At 37.0% G+C, this 25,624-nt stretch overlaps 1 protein-coding gene across 1 annotated transcript; it reads left to right on the top strand.

Moving 5' to 3' along the window:
* The first annotated feature begins 261 nt into the window (after window positions 1–261).
* On the top strand, window positions 262–20,808 carry LOC114473628 (endoplasmic reticulum mannosyl-oligosaccharide 1,2-alpha-mannosidase-like). Its single transcript, XM_028463380.1, has 14 exons — window positions 262–444; window positions 2,047–2,155; window positions 5,873–5,981; window positions 6,821–7,008; window positions 7,094–7,230; window positions 8,986–9,083; window positions 9,162–9,353; window positions 13,434–13,582; window positions 14,149–14,337; window positions 14,502–14,695; window positions 15,691–15,811; window positions 15,895–16,089; window positions 16,746–16,877; window positions 19,970–20,808. The coding sequence occupies exons 2-14, from the start codon at window positions 2,048–2,050 to the stop codon at window positions 20,177–20,179; spliced, it is 2,022 nt and encodes a 673-aa protein (XP_028319181.1). The 5' UTR covers window positions 262–444; window position 2,047; the 3' UTR covers window positions 20,180–20,808.
* Window positions 20,809–25,624: the final 4,816 nt, after the last annotated feature.

Raw genomic sequence — 25,624 nt, 5'->3', positions numbered from 1 at the left:
GGAAGGTTTTTAGGTTAACACATTGTTTTGCCATCATTTTATTTAAAATTAATGTCATTAATCATCAATACCATCTGTATGAAATAATTCATTATTCTATTTTTATTTTTGTTAAAGCTATAGGGAGCCATTGTGAAAGAGTCAAAGAGCCACAGGTTGCCTAGACCTGAATCCTCCAGTTCAGACATCCGGCCACTAGGTGGTGTTGTGGGGTAAAGGCGAGGGTCCTAAACCGAGGGTCCTGACTTAATACACTGCTGGTTTCCGGCTGTGCAAACATTTTTCCGGGTCTTTTCCTGGTTCTGATGTGTGTGTTTGAGTCGTTCCTCCGCGGGGTTTAGCTCCATGTAGCCGCTCAGTGACACCGAGGAGACGAGCTTTTAACGTCCGAAGGACAAACGGAGACTCGTCCGAACGACATAGAGCAGAAGAACCGGAAAACAGGTGAGAAAGAAGCTGCTGCTCGGTTTGTGTTTGATAGTACACACACATTTATATAAATACTGTATATATATATATATATATATAAACACAACATTTATATATATATATATATATATATATATATATATATATATATATATATATATATATATATATATATATATATATATAAAACAACACATTTATATATATACTGTATATAACACACACATTTATATATATATATATATATATAAAACACACATTTATATATATACTGTATATAACACACACATTTATATAAATACTGTATATATATATATATATATATATATATATATATATATATATATAAAAAACACCACACTTTATTATATACTGTCTATAACACACACATTTTTATATATTATATATAAAAACACACCTTTCTATTATATACTGTATATAAACACCACATTCTATATATATATATATCATATAAAACACACATTTATATATATACTGTATATATATATATAACACACACATTTATATATATATATATATACTGTATATATGTAACACACACATTTATATATATATACTGTATATATATGTATATATATAACACACACATTTATATATACGTATATATATAACACACACATTTATATATATACTGTATATATATATAACACACATTTATATATATATATAACGAAGACATTTATTTGTTTATATACCACAGACATTTATTTATTTATATAATACAAACATTTATATATATATATATATATATAACACAGACATTTATTTATTTATATATCACACACACACACACTAGTGGAGATGGTCATAAAATATCAATGTGTATTAACATCTTTTTATATCACTATTAATTGGTTATGTAAAACATGTATAAGTAACTGTGTGTAATGAGTATTTGTTTATCTATTTATTTGCTCTATTTTACTGTTTCTATAGCATTGACACTGACAGTTCTTTTTATGCGTATATATATTATTTCTGTATATTTATTACTGATGTATTAATAAGTGTTTTCTTAATTATTAAAAAAAAGGTGATAAATTCACAACTGTACTAAAAAAGCTTAGTTTCAACCATTTCAATTAGGGGTGTCCCGATTCGATATTGATATTGGATATCTATCCGATATTAGCCTGAAAACGAATATCAGATATCGGATTAAAATTTCTAGATTCTGCAATTTTTGATTTTGTGTTTATTTATTTTGTTTTCCCCCAATTAATTTTTCATGAAATGTATCAACTAGTTGATAATAAATGGGTCAGTTTTTCTCTGACTATTGTTCTCTGTTTGAATGACATCACTTTATAAAACATTTTCTAACATTCCACACTACAAAATAAGTAATAATTATTTTTTTATTAAAGGAAAAAAAAAGCATGTATGATTCATGCTGATATCGAATCAATATCGGTATCGGCCGATACGCAACGATGCAATATCGGTATCATATCGGAAATGAAAAAGTTGACCAACAGTGAATATTAAACATGAAATAAATCTATAAAAAGTGTGTTATATGTAACCTGTGACTAAACACACACTAAGGTGTTAATAAAGTGTTGATGAATCTAAAGCAGATTCCTGTGATTCCAGGATGTTTCCACCGTCCAGGAAGGACTTCATCTCTCTGACGCTCAGTGAGGGGAACAGCTACAGCCACAGCTACAACAACGCTAAACACCGCAGACGCTCCTGTTGGAGGGTGAGCGCTCCGTGTGTTAAACTAGAGCAGTGATCCACAACCTGGGGTATGCGTGCCCCTAGAGCAGTGGGTTCTCAAACTTTTTTTGGGGTTATTTATTCCACCAACCAACAGGGAACAAGTAACATCATGTTTCATAATGCAAGTAACATCATGTTTCATAATGCAAGTAACATCATGTTTCATAAATAAATCAAAACTCAAAAACTAACACTAAACGCCTGCATAAAAAAACTAATGTAAATGTTCAGTAGTCAAAAATAGTTTTTTTTTTCAATCTGTCCAAAAAGAAAGAAAAATAAAAAGAATAAAATTCAGTAATGTACGACCACGAAACATTACCTGCACAAAAAAAACAAATGTAAAAATCCATTAATCAAATGCGAAAGGGGTACGGAATCATTTATGAACATGTTAAACGAGTAGAAAGCTGCCAGAAAGAAAGCAGTAGGCGATTCCGCCCGCCGCCTACGCTTCTGGAGCGTAATAAAAATAGGGAGAGGGAACACCTGATTTAACAAAAATACAAAAGAGGTTAGACGGGACTAAAAAGGCAGGAAATCACTGGTCTAGAGATGATCTGGGAACGTCACTGTGAATAAAGTGATGAGAGGGTGCTGCTGTTTGTCTCCTCAGACGTCGTTACTTATACCACCAACAGTAACTAGTTATTTGGTTAGAAGAATCAGTGGAGAATACATTCCTGTTGTCATTCCTGATTAGGATTTGTTTTCTTTCACAAGTGTTTTGAACCTTTCACGTATAAAAGCTAATGACTTACTTGGATTTTAAAGGTGAAAATGTGTTTTTAAAGCTGCTGTGTCATCATTATGGAGAGATACTGCTTTGTGCTACACACCTGGTTTTGACCACGTGGAGCAATAAACAAATGGTCAAATATAACGTGAAATCTTACGCTATTAAATCCTGTAAAACTGCTCTTTCACACGTGATCTCGAAAGCTTAGGACGTTACTTTTTCCACCTCCGAGGATCCAAAAATACACTTATTTACAAGATTTAACTTAAATAATCACTATTATGCAATTTTGGCCTGATTTGAGGACATTTAGTTTGTCAATGATTACATCTTAATTAGGGAACGCTGATAAAATGGAAAGATTATTATTCTGAAACAGATTCTAAATACAATATAGAAATGTGATTTTCTGTTGTCGTTACCCTGAAACAAATACATTTTATCTCTGTCCGCTAGAGCTGGGCGATATGGACCACAACTCATATCTCAATATTCTGTCTTAAAATGGTGATGTACAATATAAATAAATAAATGAAAACATTCAAATGAAGTTTGACCAGAAAGGTAATTCTGGGTTCAATTTGCTGACAAAAAATGCCACACAGGCTGATTTATTAATAAACATTTGCATGATATGTGCCACTTTAGTCTTTTTCCCCAATAAGGGACAGCACGTGTGAGTGAGTTCTGTAGTGTGGATGTTTAGGGGAAAGTCAGTAATCCATCAAACTGTGCTTTTTATAGAGAAGTAGTGAAAGCAGCGACTCCAAAAAGAAGTATTTTCATACTATATATATATATATATATATATATATATATATATATATATATATATATGTCATTATAGGCAATATTGTAATTTTCATTATCCCCAAAATAGAAAACTCGATATATCTTGAAACTCAATATATTGCCCAGCTCTACTGTCATCATAGAAATCTTTTTTTTGTCGATCAGTGTTAATTTTGTTGACTAAATATTTTCGTCCTTATTTTCATCTCAAATATATTTTTGTGGACGAAAACAAAACAAGAACTAAAAAAACCCAAAGAACTAAAAATTGACATTATCGTCAACGAATAAAGGACGAGACAAAAATCAGTGAGAGATGCAGCCTGGAATCCATCCTCGCTTTCTGTTTTTTTTCTATTTTTTTGCAATCCATCCTAATCTCTTTGTATTATTCATACAGACGTTCTGGTGGCTGAGCGGGGGCGGGACAAACACGCGCAGAGTAACCAATGAGCGGATCTGACGACAATAGTATGACAAGCGTAGATCTTTTTCCCTAAACGGTGTTTAAACTCTGAGTATGTTTACTAATGTTGTGTTGCTCTACGTTTTGTAAACTGTAGTTTTCTTTCTAACATTGTGGATGTAGATCATGAAGTGACAGACACTGAGAGGTTGAACTGCATTAAAACATCTACTGACGTCTGTAGTAAAGTTCCCTGAATACAAACCTGTGGATAATATAAAGGAGAAGACAGGTTGACCTATAGAGTAAGTTATGACGGTGCAGTGAATTATGACACTGCTTTTCAAAGCAATGGGTTGCGGGTTCGCGTCCCGCTGCAGTATTTTTCCTTTATGGCGCATTTTTTGGACGTTGAGATGATTCAGGCAATAATATTACATTAAAAATCAATATAAATGATTTGATATCAAGCGGCAGTCACTGTCTTAATATCCAGTGTAACAGGAGGGCTCTCTATGCAGACATCCTATGCTGCTGACACGTCTCCTCAGACACATTTTATTCATATTATTCCCCTCTCGTCACGTCACTGAAATGATAAAGTGATGAAGGGACCAAAAAGCGCGACTACCGCTAATCACAAGTGATTTAAGCCACTATAGTCACTATAGTTCAGTGTGAACACTCCTTTAGAACAGGCTCATATTCCTCAAACACCGGCTTATTTCACCATCAGGGTGAATAAATCACTCTCTTCCGGGTGGTTACCATGGTAGTTTGTGTAATCGTCAATCCATTGATGATGCCTTTTTATCGCGCGTGCACGTAAGTAACCCTAGGTTTACATACTCAGGGTTGATTGACCCACTTCATACCATCTGTAATGGAATCAGACACCCAGAGTTTCCCATTGATGGGTATGTTGACCCAGAGTTTATGGATAGACTCAGAGTTTGTTAACCCTCTGCTCGGCTCTTATTGGCTCAACCCGTCACTACCTAATCTTTTCACAAAGCGGATCCTTTCAACTCGTGCGTGAAATGCATCAACATCTGGTCAGCCTATTTTATGGCTGTTCATGTATTATTTAAAAGGTTGAATCCCTGCTATTTAAAAACAATTAGAACTGTATGTTTTGAGTGAACTCCGACTTATTTTCTGTTTGGTTTATGATCTTTGACATTTGCACTATTTGTTTTGTTTTGCATAAATTGAGTTGTAAATGAATACTTATTGCACATTATTGTTTGCTTTATTATGGCAGAAAGATACCCTTTCAAACTTGACAGTTTGTGTTATTCAGTGCTGCTTTTGTATTGAAATAAAGACACGGTTGTGTTGAAATAAAGTTAAGTTTTATATTTTACATATACACATACATTACAGTAGGTTTAGTTTGTTTCCTATACCAGCGGTGAAATATTATCTAGTAATTCTGTTATTGATTTAGTCAACTAAAATAGTTTAACACAATGAACACAGATGGCTCAATAGTTTCTCTGTGTTGCTACAGTGTTAATGAGAGCTGCAGGTCCCAGAGTGACCACACACACACACACACACACACACACACACACACACACACACACACACACACACACACACACACACAGCTGAGATGATGTAAACATGTGATCAGATGCTGAGCGTGTGCAGAGTAGGTTCAGCTTTTAAAACGGTTTCATCGCTCCTCTACAAACATTTCTCTGCACTTATTAATTTATTATTATTAATAAAATCTGTTCCTGATGTGCTCTCAGAAATGGAAGCAGCTTTCTCGTCTCCAGCGAAGCCTCATCCTCATCCTGTTGGCTCTGCTCCTCATCATCGGTCTGATCTCATACTCTAACTACACTGAGCCATGGACAGGTACAGTACATAACCTTTATTAACACTTCATTACAAATTCAATATGTTCTTAGATTTATTAAGAAAAGTAGGAATTCCTTTATTTGTTGTTATCGTAACTTTCACCTGTGGGGCTTCAAGTATTATTATTTTATTTAATAATTTTAACCAGGTTTTTCCTTTTGAGTTTTTGTGTTGTTTTATTTGTTTTATTTTTTAGATTTTTATTTTTATTTGAAATCAAAATGTTTTATTTGTGTATGTTATTATTAACACATTTTCTTCTTTTCTACATAAATGTGATTACAGGCAGAATAATGAATACTCTTAATAACACAGTCCAAATGCCTGTTGATATTAATGAAATTATCACAATATGACCCAAAAAAACACATGAAACTCCCATAAGCAATGACAACATCCAATTAAATAAATACAAATTCTGTAATATATCACGAGATGTGATTATTTTTAAAGAAAAAAATATTCTGGAATAGAAAATGGAATAATGATGGAAAAACTGACCCCTTAAATGACATAAAATATCATAAAAATAATTTTTTCTATTTAAAATTCTTGGTGTTTGAAGAGGTTTTGCAATTTTGTTGTTCTTGTTACAATGACAAATAAAGTTCTATTTTATTTTATTTTATTCAAAGAAAGAGTTAAAAAGGATTTTTCTTTTTTTGGTGTTTTATGAAGATGAAAATAAAATAAAATCTGTTAGAGAATGTAAAGAAGCCCATACATTAAAACTGAATAAATACATCCGAGCATCCCTGATGAAAACCTGCATGTGTGCATGTGCGCGTGTGCGTGCGTGTGTGTGCATGTGTTGTGTGTGCGTGTGTGTGTGTTAGACTGGTCCAACAGGGGCGACTGGCTGGAGTTAAACGACAGAGATCTAGACTTGGTCCTTCCCGAGGTGAGACCTGTCTTTGGTAAAACACCGTTTCCTGTGGCCCGTCCACGTCTGGTTCCAGATGCAGATGTTGCTACAGAGCTCAGGAGACCAGATGTATTCGTTCTACCCAAACCTCCATCCAAGGTACAAGCTTCAGTTGAAAGTTTTTAGTTCATTTTTCTTTATTTTATTGTGAGAATGCTTCTTTACTGCCTTTGTTTGTCCACAGACGAAGACTCTGTTGGACAAACTTCTGCCTGTAAATCGAGAACAAGCAGCAAACGCTTCCTTTCCACTCGTTAAAGACAAACATGAGAGAGAAATAGTTCAGGAAGAGGCTGAAGAGGAAGAAAACAAGGTGGTCAGGTGACTCACATCTTTGTTCTTTTTCCCAGAAATCCACTGATCTCAGGCCGACTCTGTGCTGACAGTTAGGCCTGGGTTGATAACAGATGTTGCTGTACGATATATTGTCCCATCAATTATTGCTGATAAACGATATTATTGTCGACATTTTTTTTAGACCAAATTAACTACTAATGTAATGATAACATATCATCATAATGCAAGTACACCTTTTCAAATGCAATGAACTTGTATTTCTCATTAGTATTTTTTACCATTGTAATTGGAATGTCAAGAACTTTGAAACATTTTAAACAAATAAAACAAACAATTAAAATAAAATGGACTCAGTCTCTGTTAGAAAAAAATGCACTTTAATAAATATCACAAACAAAAACAATAAAATAGACCCTGTTTCTGTTAAGAAAAAAAAAACACCTCAAATACAAAACCACACACAACCAAAGCAATAAATAAAATGGTTTATCAAGTTTTTCACAAAAAACTAAATTGCACTTGCAATGAATATTAAACATTGAGGCACAGAGATATATAGTTGTACATTAACAGGTAACCTTTGTAAATAAAAATGCTAGTGGCCCCGCCTCCCCGTTTCATTCTGTTCCATTTTCATTCAGTCTTGAACCAAACAGAACGGAACAAATAGTTTCTAGTTTACTCTGTTCATTCTGCTATGGAACAAACATGCAGGTGCTGAGGGTGAACCCCCTTATCATTCAGCCTGTTTGGACGAGGAAAACAAAATACTTAGACTTAGCTTGGTTGCTAGCCCCGCTCGTCATACCCGCTTCTTCTTCCAATCACACCGCTTACGTCTCCTCCACTGGCGGACACCTCTGGTACGGGGCTCCGCTGGTATGGAGCTCTGCTGCTTCATAGGCCGCTGGGTGTAGCTGGCGTAACAATTCCAGGCTACGTAGTAGGTCCAGAGTAGTCGCATCTACCGGACTATACCTGTTTGATTTACCTTTACTTACCTTTACTTTAAATCTGATTGCCTAGCGGTGGTATACTATTTTAGAGTCATTACGCTGCAGGTTCACTGAGACTTCACTGTATCGTGTCTTTTTGTCTCTTTGCTTTTCGTCTCCTGCCCTTTATATCCTGTCTTTTCCTTCTCTTGTGCCGTGTCTTGACCCTTTGTTTTTTGTCTTGTCATATCATGTTTTGTCCCTTGTTTTGTGTCGTGTCGTGGCTTGTGGTCTCCTGTCCCGCCCCCTATCTCCTTTTGTATTGTGTCCTGTCTATCATGTCTTTTCCTTCTCTTGTTGTATTTTGTTTCATGTCGAGTCTTGTTGTCTCATGTCTTGTCTTGTCCCTATCGTGTTGTGTCCCTTTGTATTGCGTCTTGTTAGTTTGTTTTGTGTCTTGTCATATGATGTTGCTCCTGTTTTTATTGTTTTTATGACTCCACTGTACAGTGTCCTTGGATGTTTTGAAAGGCACTTTTAAATAAAATGTATTATTATTATTGTCTTGTCGTGTCGTGTCATGGCTCGTCATCTCATGTCTTGTGGTATCTTTGCTGTGTCCCTTTGTGTTTTGTCCTGTGTCTTGTGTTCATGCTTTGTCCCTATTTTGTCTTTCTTTAGTGATCTTTTGCTTTTCATCTCCTGCTCTTTGTATCTTCTCGTGTCTTGTTTTGTTCCTTTGTCGTGTCGTGTCCCTATCTTGTGTCTTGTCTTATTTCCTGGGTGTTTGTATTTTTCATCCAGTGTGTCTAATAAACCCAAACTCTTTCTTCTTCTTCTCCAGTTGGAGAGGAGCCATGATTGAAGCAGACCAGGCCACAGAAGCTCCGCCCTCTGCACACGAGAAAGACGTTCCTGCAGCCGCTAAGCTAACAGAGGAAGGTCAGAACATTTAAAGTTTCTTTACCTCACATCGTGGATCCAGCTGATCCAGTCTTTGACCACACTTCCTGTTTCTAGTCCCCAGTGAGGGCCCAGACCGACTGGAGGCTGTTCGTGATGCCTTCAGGCACGCGTGGAAAGGCTATAAAAGCTATGCCTGGGGTCACGACGAGCTCAAGCCCATCTCCAAGACGTACGGGGAGTGGTTTGGTCTGGGTCTGACCCTCATAGACTCTCTGGATACCATGTGGATCCTAGGGCTGAAGGAAGGTTGGTCCTGCAATACATAACGCTCACCACTGGTCCGATACCAGTACGACTCAATCCTAACAGGGATGAAGACCATTAAGAACTTTAAAAAAACTAGTTTAAATTCAAACCAATATCTGTTCTTAGTAATCTTTAAACTGTGATTTTCTTCTAATTGTTTTATCTAAATTTAACATTTAAAGGAAGAAATGAATCTTTAGTGTGTTTAAGTTTAATGGTCGTTGACTTAAAAAGCCAAAAACCTTTAACTCTCCTTTAAAAATATTTTTCAACCTTGGGATCTGGACCCCATGCGGGGTCGCCTGGAATGTAAATGACCTTGAAATGTCTAGTAATTGATAAAAGAAAAATAATAATAATACTGATTAGAAATACATTTTACATTTACAATCTTAACAACTGTATTTTATACTTTTGCTAGTTATTAATAATTATAATAATCATAATAATAATTGCAGTTAAAAAATATCTGAGCTGGCACAACTTATTCTATATTTTCACTAGTTATTATTAATATTGTTTTTAATAACATATATAATAATAACATATTATATATTTTATATATAATAACAAAATTCAGTTGAAAAAATCTCTAAATATCTGAACTGGCACAACTTGTCACTAATCCTGGCTACTCTGTGTTTATATTTGTGTTAGTAATTCCTTCTTAAGAGAGATTAATCTCTCAATGAGCTCTTTGTTGTGTAAAGCTATAAATTGTAATAATACTGATCATTACACAGAGATGTGACTATATGAGAGCGTTGTAAAGCTTTTTAAACTGCGTAGCAGCTGGAAAGCCTAGACAGGGCGAAGTGTTTGAAAACATAAAGCTTGCTAATGCAAGGTTTAAACATGCTTTACGTTATGTTAAGCACAATGAAAATACAATGCTGGCTGACTGTCTGGCTGAGAAGCTGCAATAATAATGAATTCTGGAGAGAGATTAAAACTATGAATAACTTCAAATATCATCTAACATACAGTAGAGGGTGTATGTGGTCCAGACAAAATAGCATTATTTTAATTTATTCAACTGTGTCAAGAGTGATAGATTTAATATACAGTAGGTCATAGTGAACCAACTGAAATGACACTAATAAGTGCATCTGAAATATGCGAGGCCATCACAAAGCTGTTAAGTAACAAAGCTTATTGATTAGATCATATCTGCTGAGCTTCTGAAATATACCAGTAGTTATATGTGCTGCTGTCTACGTGTCTAACTGGTTTTCTTAAGCATTACCTGACTCTGTAACACATGTTATATTAGTACCAGTAATAAAGGACAAGGCTGCTAAAGGGACCTATAAAATCCGCGTTAACAGAATCACGGAATCGACCAGTGAAAACGGTTGAACACGGAAATGGACAAAATCGGCATTACAGGCCGTCACTGTGGGGCAAAGAAGGTTTTTTTATGGGGAAATGTTTCCGGGGGCCGCTTATTAGTAGCACCACCCTCCTCCCCCCTCCTGTCCTGGTTGCATTAAACGCATCTTAAATCACCACAAACACAGTCTAAAAACAACGCAAATCATCACTGACTCCTAAATACAGAGACTTCAGTGCCCGTTTAACTTTGCTGTGTCTATAAAGCTCTGCCCGTTGTGAGAACGTGATCAGCTTTAATCATTTTCCCCTGCTCAGTGTTTGAACTGTTATGTCTGGTTAACTAAGAATAACTCAGTCTGTGTTGTAATTTAGTTCTTTTTATTCCAGCCTCGTAGCTACACATTCACAGTCAGCAAGCTACCTCAAGTACAACCGTTTCAGTGGGAACCTCCGGTTTACAAAATAAAAGTCCGTTGGAGCAACGTTATTGGAATGTTACATTCTAACAACTTCTCATCAGAGCTACAGAAGATAGGATCATTTAAATCAGGTTAATTTAAACTAAGTTGATCAAAACTTAATCAATAAACGTGATCAGATTCAGTAAACCATTGATCCCTGAGAGGAAATCAGGTGACATTAATGCAGTTCTCATACATCTTTATATGACATAAAAATAATTAAAAAGGAGCAGTAAGAATAATCCATGTCACGACAATTTATATCTACCTTTTAATTGTATCTTACTTTATTTTTGGCGTGCATTTTTGTTTAATTATGCAGGGTTTTTTTATGTGTTAGTATTTATTTAAGTTCTTCACAGGAGTTAAAAACTAATATTTTCTTTAAAAAATTATAAATATTTCTAAAAAAACAGAATTGAAAAAATTCAAGTGGAAAAAACGGAATTTGGGAGAAAATACAACTTATATTTTATAATTTGATAGTGCCCTACTGAGTGCTAAGTTGAACAGCGTGGATAACTATCAACTGATTGCTCATGCAAACATTCTCTCTAAAGTATTTAATTGGGTTTTGTTTAACAGGTTGGAAGTATTCGTATCAATGACCAATAAAAGAGACCATGCCATAGATATGTGTGTTTATGCATTGAAATAAATTATTGCAAATTATGTGAGCAGGAATTCCTCTGTATTTCTTTGCATTATTGATGCATCAAAAGCATTTGATAGAATTAATCACAAAAAACTATTTATGAAATTGCTCTGTAGAGGTGTTCCTAAACACATTATTTGTATATTAATTTTCTGGTATGTAAATCAAACAATGCAAGTGAAATGTCCTAAATGGAGTGCGGCAGGGCGGAATTCTCTTTTTTTTTAATGTCTATATGGATGATTTGTCTAAATTGTTGAATATTTGTAAGACGGGTTGTCATAACTGATGACCTGAGTGATGACATAGATCTGTACAGACAGTGTATGCATGTTTAAGCATGTGTTAGCATGTGTTAAATGTTTTTTTTATTTAGATCCTACTGTACTCCTATGTACACAGCACATCTATGGTTGCATTATAAGACCAGTAGCCTGTAGAGACTCACTGTAGCCTACAATGATGCCATGAGGCTCCTCCTCCTTCGTGTCCACACAGTGCCAATCAGCTTGTTGTGATCTCTGGTGTTTCCACCTGTGGAGCCTTGTTAAGACAATTCATATTTAAGTTCATGTCTCGTTTGGACAAGTCTCAAAATATGATGATACCAGTCCTAAGAGAAGCTGTTATAGATATACGTCTGGCCTCTGGAAACACTGGCATTTTAGTCGTACATGAATTTTATTGTAAGCTACGTTATTTATTAGGGATGTCCCCATCAGGTTTTATTTGCCCCCGAGCCCGAGTCCTTTGATTTTTGAGAATTGGCTGATACCGAGTCCCGATTCCGATACTTCTATAACACATTAAAAATATAAAGAAGAGATCCAGGATGTCCCTTATTTATTTTATTCACCTTATTTTAACATTCAACCCTAAACACAGCACTTCTGTGACGTAGCTTAATCAATCAAGCAAAGAATTAAAAACAAAAGTAGTGCATGATTAAATAATATTAAATAAAAATGTCTAATATAAAAAGATTGAATTGTATGATTTTCTTGATTTTAGAACACACCTGCACATCCTGCTGATAAAGGAAATACTGCAGTATATTGACTGAGGATGGTCTGTTCTCACACAAACATACACGTGCACACGCAAATCACACAAACACTGGGGCGAGCGCGCACACAAACACGCATGCACGTGCAAACAAACACATCTGTGTGCAGTGCATGCACACTAGCATCAGGCTAGTTAGCAGAGAGGCTAACGATACGTTTGGTCTCTTCCAAACAGAACAAATGTTGTAGTGATTTACCTGATGTTGAACTAACTCTCCACCTCCGCTCTGCATCCAATGTGTTCTGCTGACCAAACAACAGACAGGCTCCTCCTCTTTTTCACACAAGTTCTTCTGTGTCATCATGTTCTACTAGTTATGCAGCTTCAGGGCTTTCTTATCCATTTTACACCGTAAAATCATACTTTTTATTATTATCTATGGACAAATCGTGTGTCTGAAATGAAGTTACGTTATATTACAGTATAAAACAAACATGATCAAAAAGTAATTCTGTCTTTAGGGTCGCCAGACATTCTTGATCTCAAAATGGGGTCGCGATCCAAAAAAGGTTGGGAACCTCTACGTTAAGCAGTGGAAATGTTTGCCTCTCTTCCTTCTAGAGTTTACCGAGGCGAAGGCGTGGGTGGAGAAAGATCTTTCCTTTGATAAGAGCGTGGACGTGAACCTGTTTGAAACCACCATCCGTGTTCTGGGAGGTCTGCTGAGCACCTACAACCTGACAGGAGATCAGATCTTCCTGGAGAAAGCTGTGAGTTCACACAACATCAAACATATTCTGTCACACTTTGATCTCAGATGCTGCTCAGATCACACAATCCACACTTTATGTTTCAATATCTGGGCTTTTTATAGAGTCTGTTTCTAGAGTCTGTTTTAGAGTCTGTTTCTGTTTCTGTTTCTGTGTTTTTTAAAGTCATTTTGTGTGTCTTTTTTCTCATTTTGTGTGTTTTTGGAGTCATGTTGTGTTTTTAAACTTAGTTGTGTGTTTTTAGATTCAGGTTGTGTGCATTTTTTTGTGTAATTTTTTGTGTTTTTAAAGTCATTTTGTGTGGTTTTTTTCTCTCGTTTTGTGTGTTTTTTGTCATGTTGTGTTTTTAAACTTAGTTTGTGTGTTTTTGGAGTCGTTTGTTTGTTTTTGATGACGTTGTGCAAAATAGATAAATAAGAAATAAAATTCTAAATGTTTTTATTTAAAATTTAAAAAATGAAATGTCACGACCCCAAAGTGGACAAGCGTGTCTATGTGCATCTGAGTAATGAAGGTTCTTCAATCATTTCAACGCAATGTAAATGAAACTCTTTCCTGTTCCAAAGAAAGACCTGGGGTCCAGGTTGATGCCAGCCTTCAAAACACCCTCAAAGATCCCGTTCTCTGACGTGAACATCGGGAAGGGGACGGCCCACCCCCCCAGGTGGACCAGTGACAGCACGCTGGCTGAGGTCACCAGTATCCAGTTAGAGTTCAGAGAGCTGAGTCGCCTCACCCACGATCCTCAATACCAGGTTAGAGACCTCCTCACGTCCTCACATCGCCTCCCATCCATCACGGTGTCACTTGATGAGATTCAGCCTCAGGAGCTTCACTCCAGTCTGACAGGAACTTAAATAACTTGGCATAAAGTGAAGATCTCATCAAAGTGTGAAACTGTTTTTCCTCGTGTTTTCAGGAGGTGGTGAACCAGGTGAGCCAACTGGTCCACAAGCTGCCAGGTAAACACGACGGCCTGGTTCCCATGTTCATCAACACCAACAGTGGCCAGTTCTCCCACAAAGGAGGAGTGTTCACACTGGGAGCCAGAGCAGACAGTTACTATGAGTATCTGCTCAAACAGTGGATCCAAGGAGGCAAGACGGACGACGAGTAAGGGTTCTCAACGTTGGGGTCATGGGACACTGGGAGGGGGTCACCAGATGCCTTCAAGAAACTAAGAATTTTTTTTTTAACAATTTGATCCAATTTTTGCTTGTTTTTACCTTTTTTTTCTGCAACTACACCTAACTTGCCATATTTTAACCTATTTTCATCACTTTTTCTTGCCATATTTTTGCTCCTTTTAATGTAGTTTTTCTACATTACTCCCATTTTTGCCACTTCTCCATCAAATATATATGCCTTTTCTGCACATTTTCAGCACTTTTAAACCCTTTTCACCACTTTTACACCTAATGTCACGTATGTTGACCCATTATTGTCACTTTTAACCTCTTTTCACCATATTTCATGCTTATTTTTGCCAATTTAACCACATTCACCTTTTGTCTGGCCCATTATTTGCCAGTTCAAACTAATTCTTCTAATATTGACAAAATTGAACCCTTTTTCCACTTTGTCTGTCAGTTTTTGCCACTGTAATTTGCAACATTTAACCAATTTTTAAAATCCCATTTCAACACCTTTTCCACGATATTGGGTCACTTTTAAACCATTTTATTTCTGATTAAAACAATTTGAGCCCATTTTTTTGTTGTTTTTACCTTTTTTCTGCAACTACACCAAACGTCATATTTGAACCTATTTTCATCACTTTTTCTTGCCATATTTTTGCTCCTTTTAATGTATTTTTGCTACATTACTCCCATTTCTGCCACTTTTCCATTACATTTCAATGGCTTTTTTGCACATTTTTTCTACTTTCAACATATTTTCATCACTTATAAACACATTCTACCACTTTTTCACTTAATGTCACATACAGTATGTTGAGCCATTATTGTCACTTTTAACTTCTTTTCACCATATTTCATGCTTATTTTTGCCAATTTAAACACATTTATGATTTGTCATGCCCATTATTTGCCAGTTTAAACACATTGTTCCTACTTTTTGTGTTTATATGTGTGTGTGTTGTGTATCAGTCTGTTAGAGGACTACCTTCAGGCCGTGGAGGGGGTGAAGAAGCACCTGGTCAGACAGACGGGGCCCAGCAGGCTGACCTTTGTGGGGGAGCTCTCCCACAGCCGCTTTAGCCCTAAGATGGTAAACATACCCCCCCCCCACACACACACACACACACTCTGTAGCTCACACTGCAACTCACTGATGTCCCCCCCCTCCTCCAGGATCACCTGGTGTGTTTCCTACCAGGAACTCTGGCCCTGGGGGCCCACAACGGCCTCCCCCCCGACCACATGGAGCTGGCTGTGAGGCTGATGGAGACGTGTCATCAGATGTATCAACAGATGGAGACGGGTCTGAGTCCTGAGATCGCTCACTTTAGTCTGATCGCCTCTGATAGCAAGGACGTCATCGTTAAGGTGGGACATAGACATCTAAACATCTAGAGACTAGCATGACCATAGACATGGATAGATAGACATGGATATGATGGATATAGAATGATAGACAGATTTAGAGGGACATGAAGATAGATCTAAGATAGACAGCCACATAACGTAGATAGATTTAAAGGTATAGGAAGATGGGCATAAAAATACTGTAGATGTAGATGAATAGATATACAGGCTTAAAGATAGATGTAGAGGTATAGATGGACATGAAGTTGGATGCAGAAGGATAGATAGAGGGACATGAAGATAGATCTAGGTCTAGGATGATAGACATTCAGGAATATGTGTAAATGTGCATGCAGATATAGATGCTTGTATGAAGGTAGATGCTTGTTGATAGATGTAGAATGATAGATATCATGCATGTAAATGACATAGATGTATAGACATCTAGACATCTGTCCAACAGTTCTATAAATCTGACTTTAATTTGAATATGTTGCCTTTATCAAGTCAGAAATGGAGCTCAATCTAAATGATCAATGTCTATGATGTTCCTAATTAGCTTTTGTCACAAATTGTAGAATATAGTGAATAGAAAGTGTAGAAGTCAGAGCTGTAAGAACGAGATGAGCTGTGAGTTAGTCTGTTTCACATGTTTTTGTGCATCTTTTCCCCCTCAGCCTGCAGACAGACACAACCTGCTGCGTCCAGAGACGGTGGAGAGTCTGTTCTACATGTACAGATTCACCAAGGACTCAAAGTACAGGGACTGGGGCTGGGACATCCTGCAGAGCTTCAACAGGTTCACTAAGGTATGTACAGTTAATCAGAAACCTGATTTTTGATTATTTTTCTGAGAGTAAGGGAACGCTATGATTGCTAAAGTATCCCACATGGGTTTGATTCTCCTGCTGACACATGAACCACATGTAACACAATGATGGGAATAATAACTAAAAACATCAACATTAAAGTGTATCGCTCCTGAAAATTGACTCTTTAAAGAATGTTTAATCTTCACCTGTAGCCTCAAAATATAAACAATTCATTCTCCTTTACAATTCCAAAAGCCCATTAGGAATGCAAAGGTGCAGGAAATTCCCAGTCATTTTCCACAGGAACTTAAGCTTCGAAATGTTGTCAATATTCAAAAATCTAAACTTTTCTTGTGAATTTCTTCATATAATTACCCAGCGTGATGTTGATATTTTACATCAGTGGTTCCCAAAACTTTTATCTGTTGCGTCCCCCTTTGGAGAATAAATCGTTTCCACGTCCCCCCATTGCAACAAAATTTCAACAAAATTGCTTATCTTGTTGTTACCTTTATTGGACAAAGGTCAAAATTGTGATTTTTCTTCTTCAAAACTCACAGAAATAACATAGAAATGTGCTTTCGACTTTGACCCCCATTCATTTTAATGGAAATTTTCCAACTTATGTTTGTATATGATGGAGTTATTTAAAATGACTCCCTATTTCCGTATAATTCCTACAGAAGCTTATTGCATTCACTTGAAAAAAAAAAAAAAATTTTCTGAATAATAATTTATTTTGGTTTGGTGTCTTTTTTCTAAATAATCGAGATACTTGGATCTCGTGAGAACATCCATCCTATGGCGGTTCTTTGCTGCACGCCGTTCAGATCCAGTATTTTCAGCAGTTCTCCTGCTTGTATCTCAGTGCACTTCAAATGCATGATGTTCTATCCATGGAACAAACCATATCTGTCCAACTGATCCTGGAGAAACGTGGCTTTGTCCCTCAGATCTGAATGAACTTTCCTTCTGAACGTCCATAGATTCATATTATGGCTTAAAGATAGAACTATTGCCCTATGTATTAAACAAGTTCATTATTATCAAAATAAACAAGCCGACCAAGATGGCTATTAATAAAGAAATAAATGCATCTGTTGTTTGAAATGCCCTCTAAGCTCAGAAAGTTTTTATTTTTTTTATATATATATATATATATATATATACACACACACACACACACACACAGTCAAGCCCGAAATGATTCATACCCCTGGCATATTTTGACTTAAAGAATCAGAATCAGAATCAGAATCAGCTTTATTGACCAGGTACAGTTTAGAACAATACGAGGAATTTGACTTGGTAGTTGCAGTGAAGAAGACACATCAACACACCGGGGCAGCCTTTTGCGGCGCCCACATTTAAGTTACATTAAAGTTACATTTATATTACATTAGTTTTTTCTTGATTGAAAATGACACAGGTGTCTCCCAGAAGATAATAAGACAATGTACAAGAGACGTTGTGGAAAAAAAAAATCCTGGCTTTTATTTACATTTGAACAAAAAGTGGCATGTCCAAAATTATTCATACCCTTTGCAAATTGTCAGTGTATGGGAAAATCCAAAGTTCCACACCATTCCAAACAGTTCAAGCTGTTCTAAAGCATCCTAATGACCCTGATTCATTGGAAAACAGCTGTTTAATCAACTCAACAGGTGAAAAACAGCAGCTCTCTGCAGTTGGTTTGTGGACAGTCATGGCTAAGAAGACAAAGGAGCTCAGTGAGGACCTGCAGCTGTACATTGTGGCTGCTCACAAATCAGGAAAGGTCTATAAGGCCATATCCAAATGTTTTCAAGTTCCATTGGCTACATTGCAAAGTATTATTAAACACACTGTGGAAAATCTCAGCGGACGTGGTCGGAAGCTGAAAGTGATCACCATCAAGGCCGTTCTGGTGAATCTGGGCTCTGCTACTACTGAGTGTCATGGACGCAGACCAAGGAGGACACCACTTCTCCAGATAAGGCACATAAAAGCCCGTTTGGAGTCTGCAAAAGCTCATCTGGACAAAGAAGATGACTTCTGGTCAGATGAAACAAAAATGTAATTGTTTGGCCACAATGATGTATCCTTCATTTGGTGCAGAAAAGGAGAAGCCTTCAACCCTAACAACACTGTCTCCACTGTCAAATATAGTGGTGGAAACCTAATGCTCTGGGGGTGTTTTTCAGCCAATGGACCAGGGAACCTTATCACAGTAAATTACATCATGAAAAAAGAGCAATACATCAAGATTCTCAACAACAACATCAGGTACAAAACTTGGCCTTGGCCACCAGTGGACATTTCAGCATGACGACGACCAAAACATACAGCAAAAGTGGTGAAGAAATGGATAGTGGACAAAAACATCAATGTGTTCCAGTGGCCCAGCCAGAGTCCTGACCTGAATCTAATTGATAATCTGTGGAGGAAGCTGAAGATCAGGGTGATGGCAAGAAGACCCTCCAACCTGAAAGAGTTGGAACGCATCACTAAAGATGAATGGACAAAAATACCAGTGGACACATGCAAAAAGCTGGTCAACAATTATAAAAAGCGTTTGATTACTGTAATAACCAATAAAGAGTTTTTCTATTAATTATTGAGAAGGGTATGAATAATTTTGGACATGCCACTTTTTGTTCAAATGTAAATAAAAGCTGGGGTGCCAGGGGTATGAGTCATTTAGGGCTTGACTGTATATATATATATATATAATTAGCACAAAAAACTGGAAGAAATTACTCAGAAAAACAGAAGGAAAAAGAAATTGCTTGAACACGATGATAAAAATGATTATTTTTTTATTTTTCAAGCAAAGGAAATACACGTCCATAAATTTCTATAAATAATTACCATGAAAAGTTCATATTTTTGAATATTCCAGAGCTTAAGTTCCCATGGAAATTTACATAGACATGGCATAAAAAAAAGATCAGAGCTGAAAAATCCCAAGTATTTAATAAAAGAAATAGGTCATTTTTACAATGCAGTGTTGAATTCTTTATGAGTTTGATTTTGAACAGACCAACCTTAGTATTTTGGTACTGGTGTTGCTGTGGGTGTGAGTCCTGACCACACTGTGGCACTGGCAGGTTTCCAGTGGCGGTTTCACGTCCATCAACAACGTGCGTGAGCCCAACAACCCGGCTCCCAGGGACAAGATGGAGAGCTTTTTCCTGGGGGAGACGCTCAAATACCTGTTCCTGTTGTTTTCTGACGACTCGGAGCTGCTCAGCCTGGACAAGTTTGTCTTTAACACCGAGGCACACCCTCTGCCCATTTGGACCGCCCCACCCAAGTGATGTCAGCGCAGACTCCGCCCACTCTCGAGGAGCGTTTCCTGTGTCGGAGCCGGCCTCTGATGTCACTACGTTTATTTTTAATTTATGGAATGATGGATTTCTGCTCACAGCAGCACTTTGTGGCCGTAGGCGTGTGTGAGACGCTCGCTGGAGGCCTTCGTGTGTCGTTTACACGTCGTCACTTTTTCACATGAAGCTATAGAAGCTGTGGGAGGAGCCACAGAGACTTCCTGTGTTACGTCTTTACTTTGAACCTGTTTTAGTGGGCGGAGCCTCTCGGGCTGCTGTGCAGTCCATTGAAGGAATTAAACTTTACGTTGAAGTGACTTCATTCAGGTAGAAACCGTACGTTTAACACGTCTCAGATGATGTTTGAGCTGAAGAATCGTCTTTGTTTCCTTTCCACATTTGATTTTTTTTATTTTTTTGTTAAACCAAACTCAACTTGAACCAACGTCTGGACTTACAAACGTCGTCGGATCAGAGCCACAAAAAGAACTGACCTTAAAACACATTGTATCCACTTTAAGCACATTCTACAAACAAAGGTCAAAGGTCATTTAGCTGAGTGATGCTAAACTCAGTCAGAAGCTGCTGTGATTGGTGGAATAAAGAAGACCTTTGTGTTACGTTTCACCTGTTATTTCTGTTACTTTTTCACAACAATACACACACACACACACACACACACATATGCACTCTTGGGGTGTGTATTGCCATGAATCTGACAATATGATAAGATTCACGATTTACATGTCACAATACGATATATTCCGATACTGAACAATACAATTACATGGCAATATATCATGATATCACTAGTTACAAATTTCACCTTTACAAATATAAAATGGTATGAAAAACAATTTATTTCATTTTTTTTTCAAACTTCAAATAAGTAAATGGTAAATAACTGTAATTCAAGTACATTACATTTTTCAAAAAGTTAAACTGTTGCTTCTACAACAGACTCTGATTCTGTTTAGTTCTTAAATTCTTTAAAAGAAAGTAACCACATATATCAGTGTTTTTCAACCTTGAGGTCGGGACCCACGTGGGGTCCCCTGGAATGTTTAGTAATTGGTAAAAGTAAAAAACTTACTAAAATTTCTTTTTAATTATTATTTTTCAAATAAATGTCGAATAACTGTATCCAATCATATATACTTAAACATTCTCAAATAAAAGTCTAGTTCATATAAAATGCAGCTGAAACATATATGAGGTCGTGCACTTGTCACTTTGTGCACCAATCCTGACTACTCTGCATTTTTAACACACTTTATTAAAAATGATCAAAAACAAACACACGACAAGGTGGTCACGACCTGAAAAAGTTTGGGATCCTCTGACATACATCTATAAAAGGGTTCAGTATGTTTTATGAAAATAAAGTGCAGTCAATTTCCATCTAAAATGTATTGAGGTAGTTTAACAAGGTCCTAGTGACTGGCAGTTTACGTGCTATGCATATGTTGGCGCAATGAAATCGTTTTTTGTTGGATCGATTTGATAATTGCGCGGTGAAATATCGCAATATAAAGACAGAGCAAAGGATTCAGTTTTGACTTTGTTTTTAAAGCTGCTGAGGTTGAGAACTATTATAAAATACAGATATAGACAAACCGTCGGCCTCATTGATCTAGAAATCAAAGGTATTTCCTCCTACAAATGGGAGAATTTACTCAAATGTGTAGAATGTGTAGAATGGGGCGCAGGGGAGATGCGGCATGCATGAAAAATAAATAAACCAGAAGAAATTGTGGTAAACAACAAAAAGGAGAAGAAGAAAGAGGGAAAGTGTCTGACAGCCTGTATCCACGTATTTCTGAGGTCTACCACATTTTGAAAAACCCCTGTTGTAGAATTATGCAATGATGTCACGCAAGCAGAAACATTTCGTGACAGATTTGAGACGAAAGGTTCGTTCATTATGTTTATTGATTATTTAAAAGGGACAACGCACATTAATAACCATAATGCTGTAAGTGAGCCAGAGTTAGCCAAAAAAAAAGGCTAGTTTTCCATGTGATATGTTGTTCTACCACATTAAGACAATATCTACATCTGCCATTGGAGTCAAATGGCATCAGTAATGAAGCTACAGTTTAAAATATGTTAGGAATCGTCTCCAGCAGCTTTAATAATCTCATAAAAAAAACTAACAAGGATTTGATCAAAAGGCAAAAACAAAAAGTCATTTATTAAGACGTGATGAAGAGACCAGCTCAATACAAGATGGTCTGATTAAGATAAAGGTCACAACCACCTTAATCGTACAATTGACCAAAAGCTAAATGATACATAAAACCATCAGAGTGAAATGTGTTGATGTGACCACTTTAATTCCTCCAGTCACATCTCTGTCTGTCCTGCTTTGATCCAACACGGATCAAACCAAAGGACTAAGAATAACAAAAAACTGTAGGAAAACATCAGATTCATTAAACGTCTCCCTGTTGTTACATTAGACCAGGGGCGTCAAACTCATTTTAGTTCAGGGGCCAAAAACTGAGCAGTTTGATATCAAGTGGGTCACAGATCATAGGTGGTAAAACGGATAATTTCAACATTATTGTCCTTTAATTTACACTTTTACGTATACAAAATATGTAAGAAATCGACCATATCTAAGCAATATGTGACAAATATCAGTCCCAACAGGATCTTCACTTTAAGTTTCCTAGATTTTGTGACCAATTTCTATTTATTTAAGGGAAATGTTTTGTAAGATTTTGTAAGAATTTTGAGTTTTTTCAACAGTTTAACATAAAAAATGACTGCAATCATGTGATATAAGCACCGGAGAAACTGCAAATAATGTTGAGTTTAATTTACACAATGATTCTTGTTTTCTCCTGCGAGCCAAATTGGATGCTCCAAAGGGCCAAATTTGGCCCCTGGGACATGAGTTTGATACATGCATTAGGGTGGTTCACAATATAATGGTGTGAAAAAAAGTTTTCCAAATTTTGCCAGATCATATTTTGCATTATTCCTATTGATATTTTCAACATCTGTACCAGAAATTGGGTCAATATAACATCAGTAAAAGGTGGTACAACTTTTTCACCATTTTTACGTAACTTTTACAGATTTCAGAAGCTTTAACGATATAAAGGTAAGTATGCTCATTAATAGTTTCTCTCTGTATTTATACTAAATGAGTAAGAACATTAGAGCAGTTCAAAAAACGTCAACATTGTAAAAAAGTGCCACCACTAAATGTGCAGCGATTGACTCCATGTTCGGTAACAGATGCTTACAATGATAATGTGAACAAGGTGAAAAGCGATCTGGCAAAATTTGATGAAAATTAATTTAGTGAACCACCGTAGTGTGCAGGAGACACACAGCAAGGAACCACAACAAACAGACAAACACACTCAATTAAACCTAACGTACATGTTTTTGGACTTTGGGAGAACATGTAAACTCCACACAGAGCGGCCCTGGCTCCTCCTACTGATGAGACCTCCTCCATGCTGCTCCCAGTGTGTCCTTTAAAGGGGATCGATGGTGCTTTAATGGAGCCGTGGACGATCAGTTCTATGACGTCATTAGTGACGCAGCATATTTCTTTCTTTGCACTGCTGAGCTTTTCTTTAGTTAATGCTGACGTATCAACATATGTGGGTCAGGTACTGGTGTTGTCTTGTCTTAAAGCTGCAGTGTGTAGAATCATGAAACTTGTATAGAAACAACCACGCTCCTCTCATACCAGAATCCCAGTGAACATTCACAACTGTTGAGCTCTTAGCGACTTCTTTCTAAATCGTGACAAATGTAGGGACTTTATCTTGTGCTATTTGATATTTTTCTGGTGTTTTAGAGACTCTGATATGAATGCAGGAATCCTCGTTGCTGCTCAGACCCACGTCACTCCACATCCAGGCTGCAAATTAATTGTACATGTTCTCTCCACCTTGGATAAGCCTTAAGTCTTAGAAAGCGGACTTGTAATGGGAGGATCACACAGCGCACAGTCGCGTACGTTCGCTTCGAGTCCGCGCTGCCCTCATTGAGTCCGTTCCTCCTGAGTATGTTTGTGCCTTTATCCATCTCAGTCTCACAGCAAAATGTGTAATAGCAACATTGTAAGCATTTTACGTAAGATCCTTAGAGTTTCTTCCTCTCAGTCTTTTCAACGGGCTGACGTCAGGTCACATGACTGCTGACTCAGCTCCCTGCCTCCAATGAAAAACATGGCAGACATCTGTTATATTTTAGTGGCAAATTCTCTTATTTCTAGATAGATTGTGGCTTTAGAATAGTTTTGATAACATTTCTAGTGACAAACCTACCCTTAACTGTCAGTTTATGTAAACAATCTATAGTTATTTCGTTACGATGGACATTTTTCTGTGGTTGCTATGACAACCTATGAACGCCAAAAAATGACAAACTGAATGATATCCATTCACTTGCTTTGGTTTTTATTGTTATTAATATTTTTACTTATATTCCTTCCCATTTGAATGTGTCCCTACACCAACAGTGTTTACTATGGGGATAGGTCAGGTCATGTGACCACCTGTCAGCAACGTTTGTGAATATGGTATTATATATACAGTATATTAAGGGCCCTATTCCCTATTCTTCACGCCCCTGCAGTTACGTGCTTCTCTCCTGAGTATTTTCTCTGGTCCAGGCTACTGACACGCCCACGTAAATCAACCGAAAGCGTGTCGTCTGTGAATGAAGGCGGGCTGAAGGAAAGGAGGCGGACTGGGCCGTGATGTCATTATTTTTGGGGGCAGTCTTGAAATCATGGAACGTGGAGTTTTCTCAACGCTTGTAAATGTCATTGAAATTTGTGAAAATGATGAAGTGCAATTTTTATTTGAAATGCCTTCGTTGATAAACAATGTAACAGGTTGATTTGATCAGATTATTGCAGTTGAGGATCGGACCACAGTTAAAATCTCTCCTTTTCCCTCATAATAATGTTTGTTTTCTTACATTCCTGCATTCAGAGATGATCTGCACGCTTTAGTCATCATCATCATCATCATCATCATCATCATCATCATGATGTCATTAATGTTTCACTTGTTATTTACTCCTGTAGTGGATCAAACTGTGGCTTTACATTGTACACAGTGTTAAAATAGTTTAATCAGTCTGACGTCTGTCAGAGTTTCATTGTAACGAGCTACAGCAGCTGACGCTCACGCCTCAGCACACAGCTGATCAGCTCCGTGACGCTGCTCCCACCGTCGTCCCGGGCCCCATTTCAAAAAAAGTGTCTCATCATATTCATTCATATAGTATTCATACCAAACTGCATTCCCATCTAACGAGAACTAACGGAGGAGTAGTCATTTGAAAAATGGGGCACCCGGGGACCCCATGGCGCCCCCGTGACACAAACGGAAAAATGGGCCCCATTTATATATTGGTATGTGCCAATGATTCGATACCACCAACCGTCGTAATATTTGA

The sequence above is a fragment of the Gouania willdenowi genome, chromosome 12, assembly GCF_900634775.1.
Source record: "Gouania willdenowi chromosome 12, fGouWil2.1, whole genome shotgun sequence".
NCBI classification, from domain to species: Eukaryota; Metazoa; Chordata; class Actinopteri; order Blenniiformes; family Gobiesocidae; genus Gouania; species Gouania willdenowi.
Note: the sequence above shows the minus strand (reverse complement) of the source record. Positions and strands in the feature narration are given on the sequence as shown.

Excerpts from the sequence above, each read along its gene's own strand:
- LOC114473628 (XM_028463380.1), top strand. The coding sequence starts at position 2,048 with ATGTTTCCACCGTCCAGGAAGGACTTCATCTCTCTGACGCTCAGTGAG. Across the intron at positions 9,354-13,433 it reads GATCCTAGGGCTGAAGGAAG|AGTTTACCGAGGCGAAGGCG; the intron begins GTTGGTCCTGCA and ends TCTTCCTTCTAG. Across the intron at positions 14,696-15,690 it reads GGAGGCAAGACGGACGACGA|TCTGTTAGAGGACTACCTTC; the intron begins GTAAGGGTTCTC and ends GTTGTGTATCAG.